The sequence below is a fragment of the Aphelocoma coerulescens genome, chromosome 17, assembly GCF_041296385.1.
Source record: "Aphelocoma coerulescens isolate FSJ_1873_10779 chromosome 17, UR_Acoe_1.0, whole genome shotgun sequence".
Taxonomy (NCBI): Eukaryota; Metazoa; Chordata; class Aves; order Passeriformes; family Corvidae; genus Aphelocoma; species Aphelocoma coerulescens.
The window spans coordinates 99079-110850 of record NC_091030.1 but is presented as its reverse complement, the minus strand read 5'-3'; the positions used below and the strand labels follow the sequence as shown (position 1 = coordinate 110850).

The window sequence follows — 11772 nt, the reverse complement described above, 5'->3', positions numbered from 1 at the left end:
TGTGTTTGTCTGTGTTTCTTGTATGTGAGAAAAACACACTTGTTGTCTTTGTCTGTATGCATGTTGTCACCACAGCTGCAGGATAGTGTCACTGGTGGTACATCTGGAGGTTGCAGTGCCCACCGTTCAGATTACAGGGGCATATGGAACTGAGCAGAGGGTGATTCCTGAAGGGGGTTGACATTGTGGGATCTATTTTTTCCATCAGAAAACAGAATATTGTGTTCTTGTTTGCAATGCCTGTATATTTTTCCCAAGCTTTTCAGCTAGTTACTGAGGGAAGGAAGTCTAATTGCAGGTGGTTGTTTTATTTCAAGTCGATTTGAGTAATGTGGTTCTGAGTCAGTTTGGCAGCTGGTGTGTAGGTAATGAGCACTCGCTGGAATGCAACTTTTACTTTGCTTCCTGATGACAGGCACTTCTTAAACAGGGTTCTATTTATAGCACAATCAGTAGGGAAAGTCAGTAATACCTCACAAATGGTGGATTGCCCTCATTTGGGGGCTTAGTGCTGAACCCAGCAAATATCAGAAGCAAATCTTCCTTTCTTACTTCTTTCCCCCCATTTATCTCTTGACATCCATGTGAAAGCTGCTGGGGATTTAAATGTGTTTTTAAGTTAGATGAATCAGTAGTTTCCTGTGATAGGAAAATTAATGCTAAAAATGAATGCATGCTTTAGGCATCTTAAATTGTTCTTCTGCTTGTTTATGCTGTTCCTGTCTATCAGAATTTTTGATTGATTAGTTTTCTTAATCATGAAATGCTCAAAAAATTTTCAGTTTTATCTTGAAATTTAGTTTGAGATGGATTCCAAATGTAAACGCTCAAATGATGCATCCTAACCTGCCACTTTAGGCACAGCTGGAGGTGAATTCAGTGCCAGCACTTAGAGCAGCAGTCTTAAAGCAGCTGCTTCAATGCTGCCTTCTTCCCTTTGGGCTATGAACCTGAGCTAGAAGTTATTACAAACCCGGTCCTGCTATGGCTCTGAACCTGTACATCACTAAACAATCGAACTATGTCCCTCCTTCTCTGCAGGGAAGATGCAGGGAACTTTTATTGCACAGGGAGTGACACAGGGCTGGGGGGCTGTGGAGGAGCAGCTGAAGGAAGGAATTGTGTGGGGTGAGTGCTTCCTGCTGCATACCAAAATTCAGTGCCAGGTCTTATAGAACGGTTTATTTACCCAACTGGTTAAGTTGCTTTTTACCCACTCACATACATCCTCTCACAGGTTCCAGTTGTTTGCCCTCAGGCCCGTGTTCCCGCATCGCCTGCTGGAAAACTCTGTGTCTCGGTTTTTCGGTGGTAGGTGATAATGAGATCAGACAGCACCTCCCTGTCCCCTCGGAGGCAGCAGCACTTGGGGCTTTTCTCTGGCCGTGCTCACTGTCCTGGGGGAGCCGCAGTGTCCGTGCCCGCTCCTGTGCCCTGTGCCGGGGCTGGGCCTCACCACAGCGGCCTCCTCCCAGCTCCATGGGAGCTTGCAGGCCCTCTGCTGAGCTGATTTGCCTTATGACCTCCCACATGCACGTTTTCCTTTCTAGTTCTTCCATGCCAGTGATTCTGTGACTGGTCTCTATGTTGTAATCTCACGACACCGAACAGCGAGAATTCCCAGCCTCTCCTTTGCCTCACTGCCCATCCTGGCAGCTGCGCTCCTCGCTGGGCAGGGCGTGGCTCGGCGAGGTGCTCCGGGACAGCGGGAGGCAAGGGCAAAATCACCGCAGCCCCGAGCACCCCCGGCCCAGCCTGAAGGCGGAACCCCGTAGTAGTCGGGGGGCTCGGGCCGGGCCCACGCCGATGGCTGAAACGTCCTCCTGACCGCCCGCGGAGAGGCCCGTCCCGCCGGGGCTCCCTCACGGCCGGGGCTCCCTCACGGCCGGCGCCGCCGGGCGCGCTGGGCCCCGCCCCGTCCCGGTGCCACCGAGCGCTGATGCGCCGGCGCCAGAGCGGCACCGGAAGCGGCTGCCGGAAGCGGCCGCTCCGTCCCGCGGGGCGATGGCGGCAGGCGGCCCCTGAGGTGCCGCCATGTACTCGGGTGCCGCCGCCGCCGCGGGACCGCCGCGCCGGGACTTCATCTCCGTTACTCTCGGCCCGGAGGAGGCGATCGGGGTCGGTGGCTACAACAACAGCAAGGCCTGGCGGCGGCGCTCCTGCTGGCGGGTGAGGGCCGCGCGCGGAGCTGTGCGGTACCGGGAGTATCCGCGGGCTGGGTGCGGGGGGCACCTGGCTGTGGGGGAGGGCTGTTGGGCCGGGCGATCAGGAGAGTCCCTGGGCTTAGGTGTAGCTGGACTGTCATGGTCGACCTGGCGTGGTCCCCCCAGTTCCGAGTCGGGCTGAAGCCATGACTGCGGGCCCTGGCGCTGGGGCGGCCCCGCGCTGGGCTTTGCTCTCGGGCTGCTCGCGGGGCAGATCTCCGCGGGGTAGGGGAGGGTAGGGCGCGGGCTGGCTGACGGATCTCCACGTCATGTCTTAATTTTCACGAGCAAAGCTGGGACGGTGGCATATGGTAAAATGCTGCCCTCTGCTAGTGGACATTTGAGGGGCAACGCTGCGCTCCCTGGACAGGAATGAGGGGAGTGAGATTTGGTCTCTGTGCCCTTGTTCCCCGTGCTAAGGCTGAAGGGGAGAGTCCTGTCTTCTGCCCTAGTAGAGTACAGGGAACAGTTTTGCATTCAGTAGAAAAGCTGAGTGTGAGGAGAGGGATCCTCTGGCAGAGCTCTGGGAAGTGACCTTGTCTGCTTGTGGGTGGAGTGGGCAGGCAGCTTCATGTGGGGAGTTTTGGGCTGGAGAGTCTTCTGTGGGAAAGAGTGAGTCAAAGGGACAAGATAACCCTTGTTACAGATAGGAGATGATATATAGTCACCTATAGAGGCTTTACAGGTCATCAGATGAAGTGTATGAAGAGCCTGTTTAGGGACACAGTCTCACAGTTCTCTTTGTATTACCAGCTAGAGAAATATGGGCCTGACTCATCAGCCTTCATTGTATTCTTATTCTTTGTGAGCGAAAAAACAGTGAGATGGTGATGAATGCCCTCGTGTGTTCTTGTGCCTCATTCCTACGCGTTCCAAGACGCCACAGTTAAAGCTTCTTTTCCCGTCCTACCCTGATGAACCACAGGGCTGCTGGATTTCAAGGATCTTTCTGCAACGGGGAGAGGGTCATACAGTTTGCCATGCAGGTAGAACTGAAGATGACGCAGTGTGACCAGCATCTTGCAGTGTGCACAGAGAAGGGTGTACAGTGTTCCTGTACAGCCGTCAGCGCAGGGGGAAGGCAGGAAGCTGTGTGCTGTGGGACTCACAGTGGGAGCACGTTGACAGGTCTGCCCTGAGACATTCCCGGCCTCTGGCTGTTGCTAAGAGGATGAGGACTATGGGAAGTGCTGTGTGGTTTGTGGGAAGGGTTGTTCCCAGGCGTAGCATTGGCTATGAAGTTATACCAAAACCAGAATTAGTGAATTTCAGGAGGACGGTTGGAAAAGTAACAGTGACAATTTAGCACTTAATGTTTAACTCCAGCTTCTCTCTCTGTAAATAGAGGCTAATGTACATTGGCCTCTTTCAGGTTAATGTAGCATTTGCTTGTTGCATATACTTTAGTGTTAACAATACATTTTTGCCCAGGACTAAACTTGAAAAGATTGTGGGTTCGTCTTGTTTGCTGTGGTGGTGTTTTACTTCATTTTCACATTGCTGCAGGTTGGTGACTTTTTTTTGTGGTGCAGAACTTGTTCTGTGTAACAGTTTCCATGCTTGTCAGAGCCAGGATGCCTGACTTCTCTTTCACAGATTCACAGAATATCCTCAGTTGGAAGGGGCCCACTCTTTAAGCAAACAGCCCATATGAGGATCGAACCCACAGCCTGTCCAGTGATTGGTGCTCAGCTTGTTTTGAGCTTTTCTTCTTTGCTACAGTAACATTTTTAGTTTTCTTATCATTTTCTTCTGTTTCTAATTTTGCATGTGCACTCTGCAGTCCCTCCCCAGCCAGGAGGAAAGAGGCTTTTGGCGGATTTCCCAGTTGATACCTGGGCAGGTGTTCAGGTCAGCCAGTGGAGGTTGTGATCAAAGTCAGCTGTAGTTAAAGCTTTCTGGGAGTCTTGGCACTTGGCAGGTTCTGAGGTTCTTGCATTAAGTGGCTCTTATGTTCCTGTGAGCTTGTTGTGCCTTGTGCTGGCCAGTTGGATTTCTATTTTCTCTGTCATCAAATGCATATATGCAGTTGGAAACAGAGTAGAATTAAACCTACGTGATTTTGTGAATTTTAATCTGAATGAACCAATAAGAATTTATTTTTAACCAAGTAGGCTCTTAATGTCATGCTAAATGTTCTTTCTTTCACTTCTCTCCTAAAGAAATGGAAGCAGCTGTCCCGGCTCCAGCGGAGTGTCATTCTCTTCCTGTTTGCGTTCTTGGCAGTATGTGGAGTCATTTCGTACACAAGCATGGGGGAAGCATGGAAAAGTATGTGTTCTGTACAGCTCAGAATTGGCAGAATGAGGTGTTAGAAGTTAGGAGATTGTTGTGGGTCTTATAACCAGTTTTAATTTCTATTGGCAATGACTGGGTGTATTCATTAAAGTGCAGTGCTGAGATGATTTTATGTGATGTTTGAATGACGTAATTTTTTGTATGCCTTTTCTTTGATTCGCTTGACGAGAGCAACGTTTTGTTTGATATCCTGGTTTCAGCCAGGACAGTTGATTTTTTGAAGTAGCTGGGAGGGGGTGTGGCTAAGGCCTGGATGTTATTCTGTACCACCTCAGTCATTGCTGGGCATGGGAGAGGGGAGAAAGGGACTCTATGCTGGGGAGAAGGGGTTCCTTCTGATGGAGAAAACATGGCAGGGGCAGCTGCCCGTATTCGTGCCTTCTGTAAATAGTTTCTTTTTCTTTTACCTTTTGTTATTAATACTGTTGCCCATACTCTTTGTTTTCTTATCTCAACCGGTTATCTTTGCCTTTTGTGCATCCAGTTTTCGACTCCACCCACCCCAGAGGGAAGGGGAGGGAGAGGGGAAAACAGGCCAGGGAAAGAGTGGCAGTGTCGTTTTTGTGGCTTCAGAGAGCACTGAATTGGGGAGTACCATTCCTAAGCTATGGCAGTTGATTAAGATTTGAAGGCTTTGAGTGTGTTTTTTTATTATGTTTGTATGTAGATATGGGTAGCTAAAGCCCAATAACTAGAATAATGTAATCCTCTCTTGGTTTTGACTGCCTGTCAGTTTAGACATTCCAAGCATTTGTATAATACTAAGGCACATTTACCTCTGACATTATCTTAGTAATTGTATTGAAATACTGAAATAGGAGCAATTAAAAAAATCCCCATGTGCCTTTTAGCAGCCTCCTTTTATATTAGGGAGAGGATTAATACCAAAATACACTTTTTATCTAACAATTAGTGTGTGTTCATCAATGTTTTGTGAATGCAAACACTTTTTGGAGGTGCATCTACTGCTTGAATGCAGCAAACTGTTACAAATTTCTAACTGCAGCCTTAACTGTTGATTCCTTGTGCTGAGTAGTTTTGTGTGTCTAGGTATAACAAACAAGTCGTTGGATGAGCAGAGAACAGAACAAGAAATTCCTGGATTAAAGCTGGCAAATCCAGCTGTTCTACCAGCACCCCAGAAAGCAGATGCCAACCATGGAGACTACCCTGAGCTTTCACTGCAGGTAATGTGAGAAGAAGTTAAGTTTTCTAACGCCACAAGGAGTTTGTGAAGGCAAATAGTGCTTGATTCCAGCAGTTGTTGTGGAGGAAGGAGTAAGAACTTGTAATAAAAGTGTGCTCTTGGTGGAATGCTCTCCTCGCAGGAAGGGCTTTGGTGTAGTATTTCTTGGCTTTCTGTTTTTTATTTACATGTTCTGTATGCTGTTTCTTATTCACTGCTCTGCCCCAGGAGCAGCAGGACTTTAGGTCACAGTGACCTCTTGCTTGAGGCTTCACTCGTGCTGTGTGCATCAGTCTCCACTGTTGTGAGGAGCCTGGAGTCATGATTTACCTGGGAGCTTGAGAAATAGCATCAGAAAGAGCAGATGGTAGGAGGATTTGAAGGGTTACGTTTGTGGGGAATGCAGTGGGCAAGGAACATCAGCTGACTGTGGATTAGTTGAGCAGAGGAATACTGGTTACTGTGTTGCTCGTCATGGATTTATCTCATGAATTTGGGGATTTTCAGTTAATGAATACAAAATTCTGTATGAAATCTCTTCTTCATCATGCAGAAATGTACATGTATTGCTGTATGGTAATTCTTGGTATTTACACTGGCATTGTGTAAACTTTTTTTTTGCATTCTTTTTGCTAATTCTCATAAATTTACTGTGCCTAGTAAAATGGAATAAAATATCTTTACAATCCTTTGTCACTGCCTTGTGTCGAATACCTGGTAGCAGTAGAGGTAGTTTAAAAATAATTTATCAGTGTAAACTTAAGAACTGGATAATTTTACCAAATATTTAAAGCAAACGAAACCACAAGGGTCTTTAGCATACCTTTCATTCAGGTCAGAATTTGCCTGCTGCAAAAGAAACAAAATAAGATTTATCTGAATTTATGTTTAATACTGGAATGATGTTGATTTATGGTTTGAAATTTTACCATCTCTGCAATTTACCAAGCACATATTTCTTTTTTCCCTTTATATTCTCAGAAGCCACCAAAACCACCTCATGTTCGTCGTGGTCCTTCCAATCTTCAGATCAAGGCACCTCGGAGAGACATGAGGCTGAAGACCCGACATGATACCATCAGGGCTGTAGAGGAGCTGGTCGAAGCTGATAAAGTAGAGAAAACAGAGAAATCCATTATCAGGTAGAAATGTTTCAGGCAAGGTACAGTGCTTCCCCCTTTCCCCCGCCGAGACCCATTGAGCGTTGGAGTGAAAATTTTCAGCGCTTTTTGTTGTCTGTGTCTGAGGTTATTTTCTTTCTTTGCATGGGTTTGTTCTCAGGCCTGGCCTGATAGCTGCTGATATTGCTAGGCTAGATAGATTTCATTCTGATGAATGTGCAGAGTCTCTGATTCTACTGCTTGTATCCCACAGCTGCAGAGGGTTTGAAGCCCTGCGAGGCTGGCTGTATTTCTAATGCACTTAGACACTCTTAATGTTCAGAAGGATTCTAGGTGTCCAGAGGTTTCTGCTTGTAGTTTGTTGTAATAAATGTTAATGTAACAGTATCAATATAATAGTGCTGCTACAAGTGTCTTTGTCTTGGGCCAGGCTTGGAAAGTGATAGCAGTGTCAGTGCTGGTTGTGGGTTGGTGCCACTAAACACAGTGGGCCCAGGCACACATGTGTATGCAGTTGTGTGTGTTTAACAGCATGTGCTCACTTCTTTCTTACAAGAGATCTCCTCCCTTATACAGATCTAGTCTTTAACAGAGGGTCTGTGCTTCTATGATTATGGAAGTGTTTTGATTTGGGAATAAGTGAAGGAAAGTAATATGGATACTGAAAAGACTACTAGAAGTTCAGCAGAGGTTCTTCAGATTTGGAACATGAGGCTTGGGGGTTTTAAGTGTTTGTGTTCTCTTTAGCACTGGCTCAGATGAGCTGATCATAGCATCAGAACTGTGCCTGCCTCAGCATTTTGGCTGTCAGTGTTATCTGAAAGTGTTTTATTGTTTTGCTTTTGCTTGTAACTCACAGAGTTAAACAGGTGGTAACAAGAGAACTTACAGGAGCAATGAAAACATAGACTAGTTACAAATTTAAAGAATGAAAGTAAGAAATGAAATATGGCATTTATCTAAGTCAGAAGATATGCTGACTGTAAACAATATAAGCTTTAAAGGTCCTGTTAGCCTGGTTCCCTTAGGAAGCATATAATGGGCTCAAAGGCAACATACCTTATATATTAAATGGTATGGTTGATATTGTTTGATCTTGATATGAACTTGGCTTGACTTGAAGTCCATTCTGAAAGACTTCTCCTTCAGGAGATTCTTCATAAAAACCTGTCAAAACTGATTTAGGCATCCGTGGTGGCAGAGAAGGCTTGTGATCCCTTGATAGCAAAGTTAGTACTTTGAGCATCTCATCCTTTGTGCTTAATCATGAGTTTTGGTGATCATCATTTGTGTGGTACTATTTAGCATTAGTAGCTACTGTGGTCATTTCAGAGCTGGTAGATAACAAATTGCTTGTAATACAGCATTTTCAGGTGTTTGATTTATTTTAAGAAGTTTTTTATTAAATTCCATTGCCAAGATATTTAATGAAATCCCAAGAGCTTGTAACACACATTTCTTAATCAAGTAAAATTTCTCTGCAAAGAAAATTGCTCTCTTTGAACAGAAAACTTACCTAGTGGGCAGCATAGTTATTTTGATCCTTGATATAAAATCTAAATTCTGTTTTATCAAAGTATTGTGTGATAAAGGAAATGCAGAGATAAATCCCATTCATTTGCATGATTTTCTGTGACCAAAATAAGTATTAATTACAGTCCCTTGTATTTGCAGCTGGAGAGGAGCAGTGATAGAACCTGACCAAAGCACTGAACCTCCATCCAGTAAAATAAAGGAACCAGAAAAACCTTCATCTATGGAAGCTGAAGACCAGAAAGAACCAGGTAAATAGGACAGCTAATGATACCTTTTTTTTTTGTTTCCTTTTATGGCTGAAGTTGTGCAATTTCTCCCCATACACATTATTTTATTTATTTATTTAGATTAGAGGAAACAGAAAGTGTAGGAGAGATTGCTAGAGCATCCTAGTTTTTCAGTGTTCTTATTTCACAATGCCAGCCTTCATGCTTATTAGCCTTCAGAATTTGAAAATAAATTTTAGAGACAAATCTTTGAAATACAGCCTCTGGGAGGAGGCAGATATTGCAGGACAGGATAATCTAAAGGAGGGCATAAAAGAGACGGCTTTCTTTTCAGCCATGCCTTTTCTTTTGTTCTGCAAATACAGGGAAGGTGACTTTCTGCTCCTGAACTAAATGGAACTCTTTTTAGGGCTCACCAGAAAGCTGCAGAAGTTGTTTTTGAAGTTGCTGTGCTTGTGGAACAAAGAACCTGTTGTTTCTTTTTCTGGGTTCAGAAAAGAAAGCAGGAAGTTCTGGTGTGATAAACATTTCAGTGTGATAAATTTGTGATAAATATTTCAATGTGCTATATTTGCACTTTTGCAAGCTTAATCTTTATGGGGTTAGTTGTGCTGCTTGGTGTTTCCCACTCTAGAAGTCTTTGTTCATAATCTTCCAAAATTTCAGCTAACGGGCATGAAACTTTTCATGTTCAGTGTGTAACACAAACTCCACTTCATGGCAAATGGCAAGCAAAAAATTAGTACAACTGTGGAAAAAGACATGGTTTTGCCAAGATGGAAAATGTAAATTTTCTTTCTACTTTGGTATTAAATAGAAAGTTCAATAGAAATAGTTTTGTAGAAGTGATTTTAAATTTAACAGAAAGCAGTTAGTAGGAGAGGGAAGATGAAGAAAAAATGTTATGTGTTGAATTAGCTGAGGATTTTATTGTTAAACATATGTATTCAGCACCTGAATTACCATGGATCCTAATCTGGTATTTCCTGACTTTCATCTCTTTGAGCTTCAGTGATACTCATCTACAACTGTGCATGTGATTATTTTAATGTTTTATTTGCAGAAGTGACAGTTTTGTTGCCGGGGAGAAATCTGTTTCCACTTGGCTGAATTGCTGACTAGAAACACTGACTGGTTGTTCTGCAGAGGAAAGGCTGTTCTGAAAAGAATAATCCGAGGGTGGTTTTTCCATTGCACTGATCAGTTAGTTTGGAAGAAATTTTATTTTCGGTGGAATGCAGCAAAGTGGTGTGGGGTATAGTTCCATAAGTGCCCTGCAGAAGTCCTGAGCAAGGGGCTGTTTGTCCTCTGCTGTTGGAAGCTCTGCAGGACGAGGAGCCCGGGCCCCAGCAGGGGGAGAGAGAAACAGTCCAAAACCAATATGGTTGATAAATGAACTCCGTTTATTAGCAGTCCAAGGGCACTTATCTAGTATCCCAGCTTGTTAGCTCCTAAGTGGCTTAAAGCTTATCAAGACACATTTCTATTTCTACATAATTGGATTTACATTGGCAAGTCTCCACAGTCTTGTTATGATCAAAAGAATTCAGTGCTCACCTCCCTCGTTCACTCCCGGATAGCACAGCTGCAAGTTTTTCACTCCCTCTCTGTTCCTCAGGCCTGCTTGTTTTCTTTCACACAGGGACTTTCCCATGGCAAGTTTTCTCACACACAAGCCTAAAACTTCCAGGCCTATTGCTTGCACAGTTCTTTATTGATCCCCATGATTCTGTTTCCCAACACTCTGCAGTGCCCATCAATGAGCGCCAGCTGGCTGTGATCGAGGCCTTCCGCCATGCCTGGAAAGGGTACAAGGATTTTGCCTGGGGCCATGATGAGCTGAAGCCTTTGTCCAAGTCCTACAGTGAGTGGTTTGGACTTGGGCTTACCTTAATTGATGCCTTGGATACCATGTGGATTTTTGGCTTAAAAGAAGGTAATTTTTTTTCCTCTTCCACTTTTTTCCCTCTAGAATAATTCCTTAATTTCTCTTCAGGCAGTGCATGTTCAGAGTTCTTTGAGGGGAATATTTATTACCTGTGCCTATAAGTGTAGCTTTCCTGTGAGGGTAAATACATACATACATATATATGTATACACAATGTATATATTTGGTAGAATTTGAGGGAAGTTTTAATAAACTTCCTGGTCTTTGTGTCTGTACTAAAACCCCAGTGCTACCTCTGTGCCATTATACAGCCACTGGAGGCTTTCTGCCCATCACTCTTGGGTAGTTTGCCTGTACGTTCCTTGCTTGTGTTTTATCACACCTAATATCAATATTTCATATATGAATTTAAGAAGGCTGTTTCTGTAAGGAATCCATGGGTGGAGAAAGGGAGTGCTCAGTACCTCTTTCCTGAATTGTTTTGCTGTCTATATTTTTGAGAGTTATTTTGGAAATGACCATGTTAGAAAACTTTCAAACAGATTTTAAAAACGAAGCCAAAAAATTTTGCAATTCTGTTACAAAAAACTTAAATGCTTGATTAGTGTTTAAGACCTTTTTTTCTTGTTGGTTGGTTGGGTTGGCTGGGCTTATTTTTTTTGGTGGTGCAGAGGGTTTTTTTAGTGGTATTTAAAAATTTCTGGAACTGTATCTATTTAAGCATGGTAGATAGCCACCTTCGTAAACTTTTATTAATCTTGCAGCTTCTTCTGTCAAGATACAAAGAGCTGCCAGTGAGGGTACAATAAATACTCAAAGTATTTTATGGTTCTGTCACTACTACCTTTGAAGTTTATGTAAAGTAATATGTCATGTGGGTGCAGCTCTAGGCTTGAGCAGGCTGTCTTGAAGTTTCATCAAGTTGTCTGTGTGCTGCTCTTTTTTCCCCCCAAAAAGTTAATTGTGAACTGAGTAGAGCTGTTAAAATAAACTATTAGTGTTAGAGATGTGTTGAAAACGGGTTCTTGATAAGGGCTTCTTCCTATTTTATATCAGTTCTGCTGACTGCCTTAGGTCCTGGGGTTTCTTCTGATTAACAAATGCTATGTAAATGCAAGTTCTGTTTAAGGCTGCTAGTCTTTCTTATCAGCTGATGAATGCAAAAGCTTCTGTGGCACAGAACTCGGCCTTTGCTGTTGTACTGCTAACAACACTGACAGGGAGATTTTCTGTAATTCTTTTCAATGTGCCTAACATCCTGTATTTGCCCAGCATCCAAGACTGGAGGGCACAAAGGCATCTATTTGCTTTA

General features: G+C 44.0%; 1 protein-coding gene across 1 annotated transcript in view; it reads left to right on the top strand.

Annotated features, from left to right (window-relative positions):
- The first annotated feature begins 1975 nt into the window (after positions 1–1975).
- The window catches only part of MAN1B1 (mannosidase alpha class 1B member 1), a 19418-nt gene continuing 9621 nt past the window's right edge, over positions 1976–11772 (top strand). The window contains exons 1-6 of the mRNA XM_069031824.1: positions 1976–2169; positions 4367–4475; positions 5553–5689; positions 6670–6830; positions 8484–8593; positions 10323–10508. Of these exons, the coding sequence (XP_068887925.1) occupies positions 2035–2169; positions 4367–4475; positions 5553–5689; positions 6670–6830; positions 8484–8593; positions 10323–10508 (838 nt within the window). The 5' untranslated portion in view covers positions 1976–2034. The remainder of the gene's footprint in view (positions 2170–4366; positions 4476–5552; positions 5690–6669; positions 6831–8483; positions 8594–10322; positions 10509–11772) is intronic.